The 19,855-nt window shown below is 39.7% G+C and overlaps 1 protein-coding gene across 10 annotated transcripts in view; it reads right to left on the bottom strand.

The window, feature by feature from the left end:
- The window catches only part of WNK2 (WNK lysine deficient protein kinase 2), a 227,177-nt gene that overhangs the window by 138,327 nt on the left and 68,995 nt on the right, over positions 1 to 19,855 (bottom strand). For all 10 annotated transcript variants that reach the window (XM_072598213.1, XM_072598214.1, XM_072598215.1 and 7 more), the window contains exons 3-4: positions 1,952 to 2,124; positions 546 to 766 (exon numbers count right to left, since the gene is read on the bottom strand). In XM_072598213.1, the coding sequence (XP_072454314.1) occupies positions 546 to 766; positions 1,952 to 2,124 (394 nt within the window). The remainder of the gene's footprint in view (positions 1 to 545; positions 767 to 1,951; positions 2,125 to 19,855) is intronic.

Genomic DNA, 19,855 nt, shown 5'->3' with positions numbered 1-19,855 from the left:
AAGGACAGTCTCTTTCTGTGTTTCCTTAAGGACTGCTGGGCAGAAAATGGTCCATGTATATAGGAACACTAAAATAATACCTAAGAGTTTCTGAATATCCAAGAGCAGAATTTAAAGACCATTCCCTTTCTAAGCCTACCAGATAAAGGATACATACACAGCACAAAGGGGTAGGGGGAAGAGATGGAGAGGAGGGAATGACAGAGGAATGTGGGTCAAAGAGAGATCAAAGAGAAATAGAGGCACAGACAAAAATAGGTTGGACACAGACTTACATAAACTGAGAGGGAGGAGAAATAAATAGAGTAAGGAAAACAGATTAAAATTTTATATCCGAAGAAGGAACTGAGGTTCGTAAAGGTCAGTGAGCAAATAATTTTCAAATTATATGAGGTGAAAAAAATACAATGAAAACAAATCTATCAAAATCTCTAATTTAACTATATTCTACCTAAATGAAAATGCTTAGCTTAGAAACCTTGCTACACCACACTTGTCCATATCTCAAAGGCCCCAAGTACATCAAGTAGAAGAGATGGGTTTACCTATTACACTTTTGGCAAATGAGGCTCTCTTCAAGGTTGCCAGGCCCAGGTCTCCTATTTTCACAGATCCGGTTGGTCCAGTGATAAAAATATTGTCACATTTTAAATCTCTGTGAATAATTGGTGGAGTCCTTGTGTGCAAAAAAAGTAGGCCTTTCAGGATCTGCCGGCACCAGCTGCGAAGAACCTTGGGTTTCATCACTTTAAATCGCTTCAGATATCTGCAGAGAGGGTGAAAAGGTACAACCACAAAGCTTGCTAAAATGATTGATCTCAGTGGTTTTTTGGAAAGCAGTTTATTTTAAAAGCTGTCCAAATTCCATTTGAAAAAGCAAGACATTTCTATTTTTGAATCAGCTTTAAAATCTAATACAAATGTTAAGATCTAGTACTCCTCACTAATTCTGTTAGGAAAATGTCCTTATTTTAGGCATTACTGGCAATGTCAATTACTAGGTTACAGGTTATATGCTTCTCCTCCCCATCGTTCTGTAAAAGAGATGCCAGGTCATCGTGACACTGTGATGTCTAGATCTTTTACTTAACCCACAAGTTTAAAAATAAGTTTTAGCAAGAAGGGTCATAGTCTAGTGCTTATGGATCACACTTTTTATAAGCGGTAAAGAGATGATGAAGTCTCTAAGTAGCAAATCTGAAGGATGTATCAATATAAACCCTAGAAAAAAGGATCAATCCAGAATGTAAACCAACAGGATGGCTGCAGCTTTCAAGAGGGCATCTATTACATTAGCAAGTATATTTGGGGAAGAGTGTTGTTAAAAAAAAAATCACATGTCCATTGATCACCCAAGATCTCTTCTATACTGCCATATTGTGCACTGACCAAGAGCACAGGCCTGGTAAGCATTAGTTACACACAAAACCCATTGGGAATAAAGAAATTTGTTTAACACTTCTATAAATCCTGGTGCCCTCTTCTTAATCCCCACTGCATGTTTTGGATAGTAAAACTAATACCCTACTAACACAGCCCATTTTAGGAGCCATTAAAATGAAATACGGCCAGATTCCAAACTGGAATAGATTCCTGGACTATGACAAACCACCCAAATATAAAAAAGAAACCAAGGAAATAAAATCAAGTGATAACTTGTCTATGTGTTGTCATGCATGGAATAAAATAGAATAAAGTAAAATAGATTCAAAAGAAACTACAGATTGTGTCAGTTATTTTTTCTGGGATGAATGCCACTCAGACTTCAAATAAAGATGAGTTTACATACATACATAGATATGTGTATATGCATGTATGTAAATATATATGTATATTCAATATGTGTGTGTGTTTATTGATTTTTCAGGTAGGGTGTTGTGAAGGAAGACAGGACTTCTTTGATGGTGGAGTTAAGTTTTTTGACAGTGTAGAAATCAGTGTGGTGACTTACGTTTTTAATGTTCCAGAAGTCATTAGTTCGGTTACCAGCACAATGCATCTCTTCCCCTTAGTGCAAGACTCCCAGAAGTCATAGAATCTAACGATGTTTGGATGTTGCAGGCCTTTCAGCATTTCGGCTTCTTCTTTAAATCTTTGCCTTTCCAACTTTGTCAGTTTTCTGTCCTGTAATTGAGATACGTACAGAATCAATTAGAAACTGCTTTACAGCCCAAGACATTAAAATTAACAGTAGTAGCAGATCATATTTCAGAATCTGCTAAGTGCAGGTTTCTGAGTCTCTTTATGGGATACAGAAAATTGTAATGGAACATCAGTTGGGTAATTAGCAACTTTATCCTCATTTTAAGTCAGCGATACAGATGCATTTGCTACCTCCAAAAAAGTGTGTATGCAATGAGAAAAAAAGCAATTCCTCATTGGGTCTATGCTGTCAAATTTCAGGCAAAGAAAAATTGAAGCACTGACTTATTTTACTGATTGAAGCCTTTGAATTCCACCCAACAAACATTTATAAAACAGTTACTGTATGTGAGATACTGTGCATAATGCAGAAAAGCAAAGATAACATAATGGATGGCATGCTTACTCTAAGGAACTCACACTCTCCTGAAGGGACACAGCATATATACACAGATGGGCTACTGAATAAGGTAATGCAAAGCAATTTCAACTAACAGCTGGAGGGAGTGAGAAGAGAAGGCCTCATGCAAGAAGCTGCACCTGAATTATGCTTTGATGGAAGAGAAGGATTCTAAGACATGGAGATAAGGAAAGAATGCACTCAAGATCTATGGGACTGCCTAGGTTACATATTTGTATACACGTTTCACGTATACACCTACATGACGTACATACACTCCAGGTGTGGTCACTAGCAGGATGGTTAACTGTGGTAAAGTGGCCACATGGAAGAATAAAGGAAAATTTATAGGAAACGGTAGAGATACATTGTATATGTCAGCGGGAAGATTATATATGTTGTTTCAAAGATAAGTAAAAATCTATCTATCTATCCATCTACCTATCTATCTACGTACGTATGAAATACCTATCCCTCTGGAACTTCTCCATCTGGCAATCTCATCTGCTGAGAACATAACCGGAAGCAAAAACCACTTCTGACCAGGCAAATTAGTATCACCAATTTGATAAACTAAAACAAGGCATTTTACTACTAAGTAACTCCCTCAGATGCTGATTTCCTCTTACTTTAAAATCAATTTCAACAAACTTGATCTGGTTTCCAAATGTTTAGCAAATTAGATGGAATGTATGAAAAGGGGATTCAGGGTAAAAAGTGGCTGTGATAAAAGAACCAGAAAAACTATATATGACAGATAAATTTAAAAACTAGGCAAGTATAAGGCCATTTCATTTTGGGGATGAGGTGTGGAAGGAGAATCTATGCATCTCAAGTCTTCTTGAGGGTTACTGGGCACAATTCATAGAAACGCAGAATCTGAAGGAGTTGCAAGGCCACCAGAGGTCATGTGGTCAAATGCATAGTTGTGTGGCCAAGGAGCCCCTCCGCAATAACTCAAAGAAGGAGTAATAAAGCCTTTCTTTGATGATTTCCGGTGAGGGAGAACCCATTACCCACAGCTATGTGACTACAAGGAAGACATTTGACCTCTCTGGGATTTGGGCTTCGCATGTAAGAAATATGGACAAGGAAGGTCCCCAAGCACCTTCAGAGGTACCACCTTCCCATGTTATACAGTTCTAACCGTTAGGAAGTGCCTCCTACATGGAACTTAAAGCTGCCTCTCTACAATGTCATCGGTTTTTAGTTATGCCTCCTGGGGATTAGTACAATCAGTCTAAACCTTCTGCACAACAGTCCTTCATAGACAGTTATCATAACTACTATGCCCCAAACTCCAGTGGCAGGATCTCCAGTCCCTGCCCTTTAACCATCCAGGTTACACTCCTCAGAAGACTCCCTAACTTGTTAGGGTCTTTTCTGAAATATAGCACTGGGAACTGAAGGCACCATTCCAGGTGTGGTCATAATGTGGCACAGTATTACAAGGATAGCAATGTCCCTCATTCTAGATGCTTTCCTTAAAAAACTTACATTCAATTAAAAGACATGTAAATACTAGACAATGTGATGAACACTAACAACCTAAAGAGATGAGTAAAGGTTTCCCATAAAGGGCAGCACCTGATAAAAGCTTTGAAAGAAGTTAGAAATTCTAAGACATAGAGCTGAGAATGAATGGCTTTCTAAGCATGGGAGACAGCTTGTGAATAGACCAAAAGGAGGGAGATGGAATGCTAAGTACAGGGGACAGCCACGTTGTTACAACACAGAATCATGATGGGGAATAACATAAAATAAATTAAGAAAAGGTAGATGAAAGACAAATTGTAAGGGCTTTAAAACTGAAGAGTTTGCATTTTATATTAAAGATAGTAGAAAGCCTCTTAATATTCTTAAACAGAAGGGACATGGCCAGACCTCTGCTTTAGGAGAATTATCTTGGCAACTATGTGGAAATACTAGAAGGGGCAAACTGGAAGCTAGGAGACCAAATAAAAGGCTATTCTACAAGTCTAGATGAAAAATATTACTAGAGCCTGAATGAGGTTGGTGGCAGTATGAGTGAAGAGAAAGGGAAAATATAAGAGATAAGGAGATAACTTTGACAAGTCTTTATGGGCTGAGGGAATGAGAACGGTCAAGGATAACTGAGTTTGCCAAACCTAGGTGATTAGAACCAGCAATAGGGAGATCTGGAGGAGGTATAAGTTTAAGGAAGAAGATGAATTCAGTTTTGAGCTTGAGATACCTGCAGAACTTCTAGGCAGAGACCACAGAATCGTAAGGTTAGAACTGGAAGAGATCTCCCCTTTAGTTTAAACATTCAACTAGTTCTAATTCTGTCATTTGCACCACATTTCTCTCCTCCTTGTCCACAAGGAACAAAAAGACTTTGTCAAAGTCCACATACATAATTCTCCTCTATCTATGGATGTTATAATCTCCATAAAAGAAGGAAATGTGGTTAGGTTACTCTGGCATCACTTGCTCTTGATAAAGCCAAAATGGCTCTTTGTGATAACCACTTCCCTTCCAAGATATTTACAAATCATCCTTTTAATACATTATAGAATTTTTCCAGGTCTTAAAGTCAACCTCACTGGCCTATATTTTCTAAATCCTGCTCTCCCACACCACTTTTTAATAATGAGAACTTCATTTACCCTCTTCAAGTGCCATGGTACCTCTCCTCACATCCTTCTACGATTTTTCAATGATTATGGAGAATGTCCAGGCAACCATACCTGTCAGAGTACCTGTGTATCTCAAGCACCTAGCACAGTACCTGGCACCCTATAGATGCTTAATAAAAGTTTATTAATTCTTTTGGAACTTTAAAATATAGTTCTTCCAGGTCTGCTGACAAACTTATCTAGAATATGCAGGTATCCTTTGCATTCTCTCTATATCTTGCTCTGTCTTTTTCAGTCTAAGGAACACTCTCCTCGGCAGAGAAATGAGAAGCAAAATGAGAGTTAAGTAGTTCTGTCCTTTTTCTCTCATCTGTTGTCATCAATGTGCTTATCTAGGAAGGGACTCTATCCCTTGGTTGGATCATCTCTTCCCTCATATAATTATTTAAAAAGAAAAACTACCCCTCCCACCACCATCATCACCATCACCACAACCACTACCATGACCACTCTGTCTGTTTTCCTTAGTATTCATTTAAGGTAAAATGGAAAAATGATGTTCACTAAATTCTGTTAAATAAAACAGGGAAGGCAATACATTTTAGAAACATTCCAACAGAAATGATTGAAATATACATAAATTAGAGTTTAAAAGAAGAGAACTCCCAGCTTTTGAGAAAACTCTACATTATGATGTATAACCACCTTAATCTTTGATAGTTCCTGTAAGCCACGGGGTTCACTGTATTCAATTTAGAGTGATCAAGTCCATGGTGTCATATACTTTCTCCCAAGTGATAAAGCACTGATAAAATTCTTTGATGTGCAAAGGAAGAAATCTCTTTAAGGAAATTTTATTCTTTACTAAAGTTTCTAAGGAAAAAGTCACAATCTAATGGCAGAATTACTTAACATGGAAAATTAACTGCAGCCTTGTTTACACAATGGAATAGAAGTCACGTCAGACACTCTTTATCCTAGGATCTAACCCCAGGTGTGTCCTACTTAACATGCTGGGGAAAGGAAAAACGGCTCCACCAACAGAAAAGTCAGTATTAAAAATAAAAAAAGCAGTATAGGCAGAGGCAAAGAGTGATTTCCAAGGGAAGGAGTTTAGGATCATATTACGAAGTCTTCCATCATTGCATGTACTTGCTGGCTGGAGGAGGGCATAAGGTTAAGAAAAATAAACCATCGGTTTGAGTGCACTTTACAGCACTAAAAACACAGAAGACAACATTCTGGAGTTGGCAGGAACAAAGTAAATAGACTTTGTAGGCATGCTGGGATGTAGCACTAAGTACACTGGATCTGAAGTCAAGAATCTCCATTCCAAGCCTTGACTAACAGAGCTATAAAGAACCTATGAGGTCTAACCTCATGTTACAGATAGGGAAAGTTGGGATAAAAAGGGTTTAAGTGACTTGTCCAGGGTAAGACAGTTAGTGTCTGAGACAGGATTAAAACCTGGTTCCTCCAAATTCCAAGGCCAGCATTTTATCTACCATACCATGATTCCTCTCTCAGCTCCACAGAGCTACGTGACTACAGCGAAGACATTTAACCTCTCTGAGCTTTGGGCTCCACATCTAAGAAATAGGGACAATCACTCTTACACCACCTACCCCACAGGATTAGAGTGGGGAAAGTTTATTACAAAACTTGGAGCATCACACAAATGTGAGTCATTAATACTAGAGGAACCATATATATGTCCCTTATCTTGGCCTCAAGCACCTAGTGTTTGAATTTGACATCTCTCTTCTATAGATTACATTTTTCATTGTATTGCTGTAAGGGTTTTAGCTTTCATGGCTCAAAACAATTTAGATTATGAGTTTCCTGTAAACTTCCAAAAGGCAAGAGTATTTGCTTTGAAGTCTGAAGGCTTGGGTTCAAATCCTGCCTGGGCCTCTGTTTCCTCATCTGTAAAAATAAGGTTCCAGTTCTAGATCTAGGATAATAAGAATTTCGACTTCCTATTCAGAGCAAGGACCCTGATATCTTTCACCTCTGAGTCTCAGGATTTATCATGAGGCCTTGTACACAGTAGGTGTTAAATGTCTGTTGACCAGAATAAATACATCTCATGGGATTTGATGGAATTAGATAATAGAACTTACTGAACACTCTCCAACCAAATCTAAACTTGTTTATCAATAAGTCATTAAACCTCAAAGGAAGTTCATTACTCTGGCTTAGTGAGATTTTCTTTTGGTTTGGCAAATGCCCAAACACATCATACACTCCCCCCTCCATGGGAGACAATATTAGCCTTCTCTCTCTGTCTTTTCAAATGGAGCCATCAGATCAAGCAAGAATGTATTCAGCCCCTCTACTATGTGTAAGCATCTATGCTTAGGTGCTGGAAATACGAAGGCCAAAACTGGACCAAACCCAGTCCTAAATTTTATATCTTGTAAGGGGAAGCAACACATATGCAGAAAAGTAAATACAAAGTGCACAGAGAGTAATCGTGGGGAGGGGAAGGACTAGTAGGCTGGGAATTGGAATCAGGAAAGGCTCAATGCAACAAACGGTTGTACCTTTTACACAGAACCACATAAGCTCTCTGCAGTGCAGGGAAGCACACATAAAATAAGGAGGAGACAGGCCCTCCCGTTAAAATAATGGCTATTTAAAGGACAGCACAAAGTCAAACTTCTATAGTTTTGAAATCTAACTCGATGCCAAGTTGGAGAGTTTGACAAATAAATATACAAAAGGTCCCTTGTTAAGACTTTTTCCCATGAGCAGAGAAAAAAGCCTAGGCTCCAGAAGATTTCTCTCTTTTTAAAGATACTGCCCGATGCATGAGCAGCAAAATTCAGGTTTCTGACCATTTCAGAGGACGCAATCCATCCACTGCCAGACTTGCTCTCAGACATATCAGAGCTCTTCCACTGGGGGATAAAGTTGTGGGCCCAGCTAGGCCTGAGGAGGAGGGGAGATTACAAGGGCTCCAAACCCCATATTTTTTAAGACAAGATTATAACTTCTGTATCTACATACTGATCTGATGAGTAGATCTTCGGAAAATAATGACCTAAGTAGTTTATCTCTATGTAAACATACATTTGAAGACAAAACAGCAACTCCATGAACTCAGGTCAGCATTATCTGAGTGGCTCAAATTCAATCAAATGTGTGAATGATGGCTCACTATTACCACTGAGGGAAACTGAGCCAATAAATATAGTGCATTCATTTCCTCATCTGTCAAATAAAGGAGATGGACTAAATAATCTCCTTAGTCCCTTTTAGTTGTAAATCTATTATCCTATAACTGGTGACATGTTTGTTTCACTTGGGGTGAACATTAGCACACAAGGGGAATTGCTCTCAGACAACTTCTCAAAGAAACTCAATGGGGGAAGAAAAAGCCCTGCTTTCACATTCTTTTGGTAAGCTTCTTAAAGGCAGGATGTGCGTCATGTACCTCTGCTGGTCACAGAATGGGCGATCTATAAATACTTGCTAAACTGAAATAAACTAAACACTAACATAAGCCTCTAAACTGAGATTCAATTGAATTAACATTTATTAAGCACCTGCTCCAGATAAGGCACTTAGACCATGAGGATTCAAAACGAGAAAGAGCACAGACTTATCTGCTCTCAAGGAGTCTACCATCTAACGTGGGAAAGACGTGTATGGAAACAGTTGTGATACAATGGAGAACGAGATAAGCAGAAAAGGGCAAAAGCGTATAGGGGAGAGCACAGTGGATTTGATGATAACCAGATTCAAGTACAACCTCAGGCACTTACCGTGTGATCTCGGCAAATTACATAACCTCCTTCCGTCCCGTTTGCCTAATCTATAAAACGAGAAAGCTGGACCACTTGGCCATTAAGGTTTTTTTCAGCTTTCAATCTATGGTTCTCTGATCTCTAAGGTCCCTTTCAGCTCCAAAGTCTATGGTCCTATGGAATGAACGGACCAAGCAAAGTGCATTTCTAAAGGAAAGAGGAAGTGTTCACACTAGTTGAAGGACATCAAAGAAAGGTATGGAGAAGGTGGCCCGGGGTGAAGAGTGCACTCCAGGACTAAAGATGGTGTGAACAAAGGCATGTAGATGGGAGAGGGCAGAATGAGAATGGCAATGAAGCAGCAGTTCCTTTCACCTGGTGTATAGAGAGAGTCTCTTCAGGATAGTACTTAAAAGATAAGGCTGCCAAGGACAGATAGAGCCAGACTGAGGGCCTAGAAGGCTAGAATTTCTATTTTATTCAGTAGGTAACAAAGAATCATTCAAGGTGGTACAGTCAGAGTGGCACATCAGGAACAGCAATGAGGATTTATTTATATTATATAAAATACATAAATATCATATATTGTATGCAATGCTTTATCAAAAAGCATTACATAAAGCTTTAAGGTCTGCAAAATGTTTTACACACTTTAACTTAACTGATCTCCCAACAACCTGTGAGGATATTATTTCGCTCCTCTCTGCCCCAGCCTTGGCTCCAACCTTCCACTCCAGCATCTTGCTAATCCGTTAGTGAGTTTCTCAAGAGTCCACTTTGCAGAATGACCCAAGAAGGACTGTTTCATTCACCTCCAGGTCCAATCACTGATTTTCTGGCCTTCAAAGCCACATGCCCAGGTACAGCCATACCTATCTTCCTGCCTTTCTTGCCCCTTCCCCACTATTTATATCCTTTTTCTGGGTCATCTTCCCCCAATAGAATGTAAGCTCCTTGAGGCCAAGAACTGTCTCATTTTCTCTGAATTTGTATCCCTGGCAATTTTTAACTCATTCCCTGGCACGCAGTAAGTGCTTTGTTGTCGTTGTTCAGTTGTTTCAGTTATGACCGACTCTTCTTGAGCCCATCTGGGGTTTTCTTGGCAGAGATACTGGAGTGGTTTGCCATTTCCTTCTCCAGCTCATTTTACAGATGAGGAAACTGAGGCAAACAGGGTTAAGTGACTTGTACAAGGTCACACAGCTAATAAGTGTCTGAGACAGGATTTGATCTCAGGTCTTCCTGACTCCAGGACCAGATGTGAATTCAGGGACTTCAGGCCTGGCATTCTACTTATCATGCCCCCAGTAAGTGTTTAATAAATGTGTATTACCTTCCTACTATCAACAGGTGGCAGGTAAGGAAAAGCTGGGTGACTTGCTCAAGGCTACACAGCCTTTAAATGTCAGAAGAGGGATTTAAATTCAGGTTTTCTGGACTTCAAAGCCAGCACTCTCTCCTTTCCAAAGGATGGAATGGAAAGAGACCTGGTGGGTAGACAGGAAGATAGATCAGTTAGAAAATTATTACAGCAGTTCAAGTAAGAAATAATGAGGGCCTGAACTGGACTTGTTTGCAGTGTAGGAGAAAAGGAGAGGCTGCATTAAGAAGGCAGGGTCAACAGAAGTGGGCAGCTAGGTAGGTGTGTCAGGGAGAGGTCAAAGTGTGAGTCAGGGATGCTTGACAAGGATGCTCTAAGTGTGACTGACCAGGAAGATGGCACAGCCAACAAGAGGGATACAGAATTTAATATGAAGAACAGGTATAAAAAGGGAGCAGGGGAACAGGTGGAGCTGAATGTGGAGTGCGGATGGGTGGGACATCTATGTTGAAAGGGTTTCAGTGATCCACTAAAGGACATAGGGATAGGGGTACAGATGAACCTGCAATTTCATTTGGTACATGGCACTCACAGATGAGGAAACTCCTACCAAGGAAGCTCAGTGCCTTCTCTACAACCAATAGTCTTTGAGAATTGCCTGGGGTACTGAAAAGTTAAGTGATTTGCTACAGGTCAAACAGAGAGAATGTGTCAAACGCAGAATTTGAAGCTAGATCTTCCTGACAAAGGGGATAGCTATCCACTACATCATGGTGCCTCTAACACAAAGGTAAGCCCTTTTGATTGCTATGGCATAAGCCAGAGTTGACCATGTTAACCTTCAATTACTTTTGCATGTTTGGTGCACAAGTGTACAGTGACCACAGACTCATAGTTTTAGATCTAGAAAGCACCTTCAAGGTCACTGTGACCCTCTCATTTTACAAATGGAGAAACTAAGGCACAAAAAGTGAGGTCAAGTTATTTGTCCAGAACAACACAGCTACTAACTATAAGAGATACGGTTCAAGTCCAGCTCTTCCAGAATCCAAGACCAGATCCCTACTAGGCAGACTTTCTAAACTCAGAGTGACATTTCTCAATCTTTTAAAAAGCATGTTTCAGCGTTGAACTTAGCACCACAACATCCCAGAAGAAAGAAGATGGGAAAAATCTTCCTTTCTTCTCCTTCCTCCCTGCCAGCCCAGCCACCTGTCCATCCACCCCTTTTCATGCTCATCATGGAATCTGTGCTTTTTTTCATTCTTATCTACTAAAGTATCTTGCACACTGTACATGACTACTGAAATGTTAGTGGAATTCTGTGTTTATGTGTCTCCCTGCATTACCCGCTGCAGCACTGCCTCTTAAATCCTTAAGGAACATCAGCCAAAGAACTGATAGGAAAAAATTACAACCCAAAAAGGAATTACTTGCAATGGAGCAATGCTACACAAGACACACTGATTAAGAAATCATGAACCACAAGCATAGTTATTTCCTAGACTAAGGTAATTAGCCCTCTCCACTCCCTCAATATTCCCCATTATATTCATTTACCTTTGCAATGACTGGAAAAGTTTCAGCCATCACTAGGTAAACAAATACCTGCAATTAAGTGATGAGGGTGGGAATGAAAATGCAGTCAATTCTCAAGTTGTTGCCTTTTTAAATTTTTTTTGGCACCAATGAAAGAAAATAGAAAAGTAATTCAAAGGGCAACAACCCCCAGATTACAAATATGTCTTGTAATAAGTTGTATCTGAAAATGGAGGTATCTAATATAATAGGAATTTAAACAAAATAAGGAAACCACACTTAATCAGAAGTCATCCAGTTTCCCTATTTTCTCCCCATTTAATCACAACCTATTTCCCCATTCTTGTAGGTAATAAATTTCATCAAAGCTGCCAGACACTTAACTTCCTTCAAGTGTTCTCAAGAGCAGTAGGTTTCGATGGATTTTCAGAATGCAAAGTTGCATGTGTTGTAACATCAAAATTGTGATTATATCTATAGTCAATGTCCTCAGATATCAATACAACAGGATATGGTACTAAAGACCAGAAGTGCTAAATGTCAGATTTTAAAGCAAGATAAAATAGACAGCTGACTGCACCTGAATATTTGCAAACTATTGATCAGAGCAAACTTAACAGATATGGAGTCAGAAGATTTGGTCCGTACTCTATTTTTTTTTTTTAACTTGTATCTCCTAAGGACGTCAAACAACATCTCTATGCCTCAGTTATCTCATCGGTACAATAAGGGGGTTAGATCTGATGTTCTCTAAACTTCCAGCCTTACGTTCCTTGATCTGTGACTTGGATACGTCTGGAGAATAAAAGCCTCAACTATTGAGAGGAAGATGATAGAAACACAGATAAAGTTAGAGCGAGACTGAGAAAGACACACAGAAGTTTCCATTTCTACGCCAAACCTTTACTTTTTAAATAGTCCCAAGTTGTTTAAAATTTCATAAAGTTGAAATTTGACACGGAAGAATAAACACTGTCTTTTTAGAGCTTCAATCAACTATTTCCTAAAGGAAGGTCAGTGGGGAGGAGAGGATCTCCGAGTTAGAGATGCATGACCTGTTTTAAAATAGGGGTTTTAAAAATAACTTCTGCCATCGTATAATCACATGGGTTTTGTGGTTGTTGCCACTGTTGTTGTAACTGTTGCATCTGGCCTTACGATGGAAAGACAAAGAAATCTCCATAACGTCTGTCAACCTGCAAAACATTCCTGTTCTGGGACTCGAATGAAGATACACAGTGTATCAGTTTATAGAGTATAGTAGTACAGTATTAAGAAATGAGAGTCAGCTGTTGCCAGCCAGGCAGCATGCCTCAGCCTCAGTGGTCAACTAGGCACACACTGTTAGTAGACATAAATTCAGCTAAGAAATTCATAAGCTTCACCCATCCCCGTAGCAATAATACTGAAATATTACAAAACACAGAATAAGGATTTGTGGTCAGAAAACAACACTAAGCAAAGTCAACTGAGCCTGGCATAGGGGCCTGGCAACCCTGCTCAAGCAGCTTGACTGGAAGGGTGAACAATGCCTCTTGATGCCATGGGTCGTCCAAAGGCATGAATATGGCAGAAGGAACAAGGAAAGGGTTGGGAAAGTAGGAAAAGTGAGAAACTGAAAAAGAAGAAAGTGGAAAAGGAAGGAAAAGTTCTAATGATATCACTCTACTGATCAAAACTTTCAATGGCTCCCCTACTTGTAGTAAATAAAGTTCAAACTCCATGGTCTGATATCCAAGGCTCTGCATCGTCTAGCAGCCATTACCTTTCCAGTATTAGTCAACACGCACCTCTCTCTCTCACACTCACACAGTCACACTCACACTCACACACACACACTGTACTCCAGTCCAAACATACTCACTGACCTCAAACATATGAGCCTTAGCTCATACTGTTCCCTATAACTGGAATGCATTTCTTAACATGTGGCCTCTTGACATCCTACCCGTTGTTCACAAATCAGCTCAAAACACATCTCCTCCAAAAAAAAAACAAAAACAAACAAACAAAAAAAACCCACCTCCTCCATGAATCTTTCCTCATCTCCCCACTTGGAACTCACATCTCACTGGATGCCCCTTGTGCTGTTCAGTTGTATCCAGGAACTTGTTACCCCATTTTGGGGTTTTCTGGCCCCTTCCTTCTCTAGTTCATTTTACAGATGAGAAAACTGAAGCAAATGGGGTTAAGTGACTTGCCCAAGGTCACATAGCTAATAAATGTTTTGAGGCTGGCTTTGAAGTCAGGAAGAAGAGTCCCTATCCAACCCACCACCTAGCTGCCTTGTACTTAATCTTATGTATTTACATTCAGTGTTATTTTATGCTATATTTAATTGTGCACACATCATCTCTAAAGAGTCAGCTGCTTGATGTCAGAAAAGGTCTTATTTCTCTTTGTTCTTCTTCCAACACTTCATACAATGCATTGCACATAGAAGGCATTTTTTAAAAACTGACTGAATGTAGTTGAGGCAAAATGATAAAGCTCAGTGTGGTAAAATTGGCATTGCGATACCCAAGAGGAAGAAAGTATGGCATAGAACTGGAACTCTGGATGTGAAGACTAAAAACCTGGGTTCTAATCTAGTTATTAGCTATTTGATCTTGAGCAAGTCACTTAATATCACTGGCTCTCACTTTAATAATCTGTAAAAAGCAGGTAACATGTGCTACTTACTTCAACTATGTTGCTGTGAACAAAACACATTACAAATTCCAAAGATATTACAGAAATGAGATTGCTATCAGTATTATCATCACCATCAATAATCTCCAGCATAACCCAAGACCATTATTTAAGAGCTTTCCCACCCCTTGGACCAATGGGGTGGAGACAGATGAGTCGAGGGCATAAGCACATCACAAAGAAGAAATTTAGGATCTCTCCTACCCTGCTTTGTATCTCCTGTTTCTAAAATGAGGGAACCACTACCTGCCTTACAGTGGTTTTATTAGGATAAAGGTATAAGTACATGGAGAGCCCTGACCTCTTCCAGAGGACTCAAAATGGACAGATCCAGCAAACAGGAGGCTTTGCTTTAAAAGCTGCTTTTCTTCATATTCCTTCTGTGGATTCTTATGCACCCAAACCTTATCCCCAGCATTTAAAGCAATGGATATAACACCCCTCAGAGAACAGAAAGACTTAAAAGATATAAGGGAGAACTCATTGTTGAACAAATTAGGGTATATGAATGTAATGGAATGTTAATTCATGAAAGGAACTGATGAAAGTAGTTATTTCAGAGAACCCTGGGAAACCTAGATGCACGCAAAGTAAGCAGAAACAGAACAAACTATGGAAAGACAACAACACTGCAAGGCTGAACAACTTGGAAAGACTTCAGAACTCAGATGACTGCCGTGGCTAACTAGCTCCACAGAACCTATCGTGAAACAAGCTACCCATCTCTTGGATGGGCTCAGGGGACAGAATAAGACCTATATTTTGGGGCCCTAGCCAATGCAGGAGTCTGTTCGGCTAGACTATGCAGGTCTGTGAAAAAGGTTTTAACCCCCATCCCTCAGTAAAGGGAATGCAGGATAGTAGATTTAGTTAACTGAAAAAAATCATTTAAACTGTTTAAAAAACTTAAGGCCCCTAATGTAATCAATGACCAATCACTTTTCCAGTGATTGGATTTATGGTAAAGCATGTTACCCAACTCCTGATGGGTTATAGTCTGAGGTATAGAAAGAGACAAATTTTTGGAGATGGCGACTATGTGGGTTTATTCTGCCTGACCCTGCTTATTTATGACAAGAGTTCCTTTTTTCCCTATGTTTTTAAGTGGGGCACATAGGGTAAAAAAGTTGAGGTTAATAAAAATGATGTCAAAAAGGGGTCACTGAAATATTTTTTTAAATGCACAAAAGAACACGATAGTATATGTATAATCTATATCAAAACTCCTTGCTTTCTCAAGGAGGGGGAGGTGAAGGAGGAAGAACTCAAAGTTCTAAAAAAATGCATGTCAAAAATTGCTTTATCATGTCATTGAGGAAAATGCACAAAAGAAAACACAAAGATGTTCAAAACAGGACCACTTCAAAAGTTACTATGTTCAACTATGAAAATAATCTAGTAACAGAAAATGGAAACTGATGGTTCCCCTTATAATCCTGGCACATATTTGGAAATACCCCTTTTAAGTCCAGAATAAAAAGTACAAAGATGCGAAGGAGATGCAGTGTTCCACCTAAAAGGAATGAACTGGAAAAACAAAAATCGCTTATTCTGAAAGTGTTCGTTAATGACAAGTCCAATACCACACCACTGTTTGGGCTCACTGATGCCATTTAAGCCTTCATTTTCTAGAGCAGCTGGTGTGGTCAATGTGAGACACTGCCTAGTCTTAGGGAAACACTGTCAATCCAAGTGGACAGGAGACAGAATGAGAAACCGATCCCGCTCTGCAGGCTCTGAGCCCGAAAAAAGCAGTGACAGCTATCTCAGAAAGCTAAACTTCACAGAGCAGCTCAATAGTCTCTGCTGTGTGAGCACATCAGCATAGCTTCCCTAAGTAATTAAAGCAATAACTCTGACTGTCATCATGAAGTCAAGAGGTATTCAGTTAAATCTCTCTCTCCCTTCAGGCACAGCCAGTCAGTGGATAAGAAGTAAAAGCCTACTATGTGTCAGGCACCGTTCTAAGTACTGGAATGACTCAGGATCAGCCCTGAAGTCTTCATGGAAGAAAACTGGGTGAGATGACGTACAAGAGCCACAGTGAATCAGGTGGGATTATTGGGAGAAAGTGGAAAATAGCTTTCGTACACGGTAGGAGAGGATGACATCTATTCTAGAAATACACTGGTGTCATTTAAGGGCATGACCTGGATGAAGGAGGGGGCAGATCAAAGACTACAGAATTATCTGCTTCTATTTACTTATTTACGTTTCGTGTGTTGTCCAATCTAGATTTATCACGTAAGGACCAACCTTCTGGGAATGAGTCTTTCTCTCTTAAATGGCCTGGTCCTCAGTCAGCAGACACAGGGACGTGCTTCTGAGACTGTCTCCAAACCCATCCTAGTGTGGTAGGAACGTGAAGAGCTCAGGGTCACGTCCCTGACACAGGGCAGCATGAAAGGGCATTTCTGAGGAGGATTTACTCATATTCTTCTTCCTATTATAATTAATATAATTGTTCTACCCTTCTTATTGCTACTGTGTTCATCCTTCGTTGCTAAAGAAGACCACGCCATCAGAGAAATGATGACATGACTGCACTTGACTTTGTTTTGAGTGAGGGAGGGCTGTGTAAGTCACCAGCCTCAGTTCTCCAGAGCCATCTCAATCCAGTGACCAGATATTCATTAGGATGACTGGAGATGGCCCAGGATGCAATGGGAGACCGTGGCTCCTTTAGACCAAGGTCTCTGCAGGTACTCACTTAGGGTGAGGTAGCGCCCATTCATTGAATAGGCCTGTTTAAGAAGTAGCCAAGGCATGGCCCCTTTAATAAGGCAAAAGAAAGGAAAGATATTATAATTATTCCACTCTAAGAACCTTGGAAACTCCCACACAAGAATGCTTCTCATTTCAAATGACGACATTTCATCTTCTCAATGCCGACAATGACCACACTGCACGTCAGCTGAGAGAGAATGGGTCAGATTTTTCTATATATTGCCTTCCTCACCAATTCCATTTCTCCCAAATGTGTCAAAGCTAACAGAATCTATTTGAACACAGAGATAAATCTGCCTAATTAGTGGCTATTCCTGGTTACTAGAGGTAACTCAGAAGTCCTGGAGACCTGGACCTGAGTTCTGACTAGACCATGTAACTGACCTTGGAACAAGCCACCACTTAGCTAAACCTCAACTCTCTCATCTGCAAAAAAAAACATAATAATACTAGCCCCATCTATTTCACAAGGCAGGATTCCTATACAGGAAGGATCACATAAGGCTGAATATAAAAGTGCTTTGTCAGCAGTAAACCTCTATGAGAGAGTAACGGATTACAGTCTGTCTAGAAAATTTTGCAGATGTTCCAGTACCTTGGCTGGCAACATTAGACCATGGGCTAGACAAAGGTAAAGCTATAAATTAACTTAAGATGTAATTTTAAGATAATGATACAATTTTAATATAAGGGAATGGTGTCAGAGTCATTGCTTACATTCACTCTCATCTATTTTGGAATAGTTAGGCTAAGTCGGTAGCTACTATAAAACCTGACCCTAACAAACCAGAACATGAATGGAGAGATAGAAAGGGACCTCAGAGATCAAAAGGGTCAATTGACTTCTCCAAGGTCACAAAGATAATAAAGGGTACTCAGACCACCTGTGAGACCCTGAAACCGCTGCAGTGGTTCATGGCCTCCACAACCTCTTCACTTTGATAACAGAAGCAAATGCAGAAGCTAATGGCCAATTCTTCTCCACTGGAGAATACCCATCCTGCCATCCCCTCCTCCAGAGAAGTTTATGACACCATTCTGCCATGGCACTATAAAGTATACTCATTCAGTCACCAGGAGTATGTGATCTTATTAGGCAATGTCTCCCATGATCTAAGTTGGTCTAAAGCACTTTACTGTTGATTCAACAAACTTCTCCAAATCAGGAGAAAAACAGATTTTTTTATTAAAAGATTAAGGAGACACCTATACCATTTCCATAGGTGTTTTACACTTAGAAAGTAGGTTAAGCTTCTTTAACACAATCTAAATAAAGAAACTTGTTTGCAGTGTTAAAATTCTAACTGTAATCTGGGATATCAAAACATGTTGAACCTGGTCACTTGGTAAAAAAATTTTTTAAGTCACATGGAATCCCACCCCAGATGAAAGAGTTGGGTACGAGAGTAAAGTCTGAAGCTATATTAAAAATATTTCTAGTCATTTGTTTACTGAATATCTTCTACGTGCCCAGAATTGTGTTAGCACTGAGGGAAACAGAAAATAAACACAAGATAATATGCCTCAAGAAACAATCTGGCAGAGGAGATCAGGTTTAGAAAAATTAAATGCTTAAGTTATCATCCAGAGCAATGACTAAACATGAAAAGGAGTGATAAAGAACATGTTGGAGTTTTACATCCTCTTGCCCCCAAGTCTTACAGGGTTTGATTTAAAAAAAACAAAACAAAACAAAACAACCTATTTAGCCAGGGTAATCAAAATGCCGTAGTGCTGTTAATATGCTCATGTTTGTGTCTGCATAGAAGGCTTGAGCTTGGGACTTCAGAGACTATCTAGGATGGTAGTTCCTGACTTTTTTTTTTTTTTTGCATCATCAACACCTTGGGGCATTCTGGTGAAGTCAATGGACATTTCAGAATTACATTTTAAAATATATGAAATAAAATACATGGATAACAATGGAAAATAATTTTTTTTGAAATACAGTTATCAAAGTTTTTTTTTAAAAACAGTGCCAGGGGACCCCAGGGGATTGTAGCCCAATCCTTTCATTTTATAGATGAGGCTAGGATAGGTCGAATGCTGCCTCCAAGGTCACCCAGTCAGGATGTGAGAAGGCTGGGTGTCCTAACTCTCAGTTCATTATCTTTTTGCTATCCCTCTGCCTCAAACAACGAGGTTCACTTTCTCTTGCTTGTAAAACAAGGAGACCTTGAAACAGGAACCAGATACATGATAACATCGTGGAAAGAAAGAGAAAAGGCATGGAGATAGGAGCTATAAGGTGAAGCAATTAGAAAAAGTAGAGGAGAGAAACAGATGTGAAGAGGAATGAGGCAATTAGAGATCAACGAGAGAAGGGATGGAGGAGAAGAAAGCAAAGCATGTTCTCCTGGGGACACGTCCCAGGCTTTGTGCCCAGGACAGGAGGCAAGCTAAAACAAAGATATTTATTTAGAATTGGTATGGAATTAACCAAGTCCTCCAAGTAGAGATTTAAGGAGCTTCAAAGACAGCAGTTTCAAACTGGAACTCCCAAAAGAAAAGATATTTCCATGGTGACTGGCGTGTGTGTGTGTGTGCGCGTGTGTGTGTGTGTGTGTGTTGTAGTCAGGCAGCATAGGAGACAAGTCAACAATTTCTTAAGCACCTACTACGTGCTGGGCACTGTCAAGTCCATACACTGGGGAAGAAGCACCTTTGTTACAGGGTTCAAATA

Source organism: Notamacropus eugenii, chromosome 3 (assembly GCF_028372415.1).
Source record: "Notamacropus eugenii isolate mMacEug1 chromosome 3, mMacEug1.pri_v2, whole genome shotgun sequence".
Classification (NCBI taxonomy): Eukaryota; Metazoa; Chordata; class Mammalia; order Diprotodontia; family Macropodidae; genus Notamacropus; species Notamacropus eugenii.
This window is presented reverse-complemented; position numbering and strand designations above follow the sequence as displayed.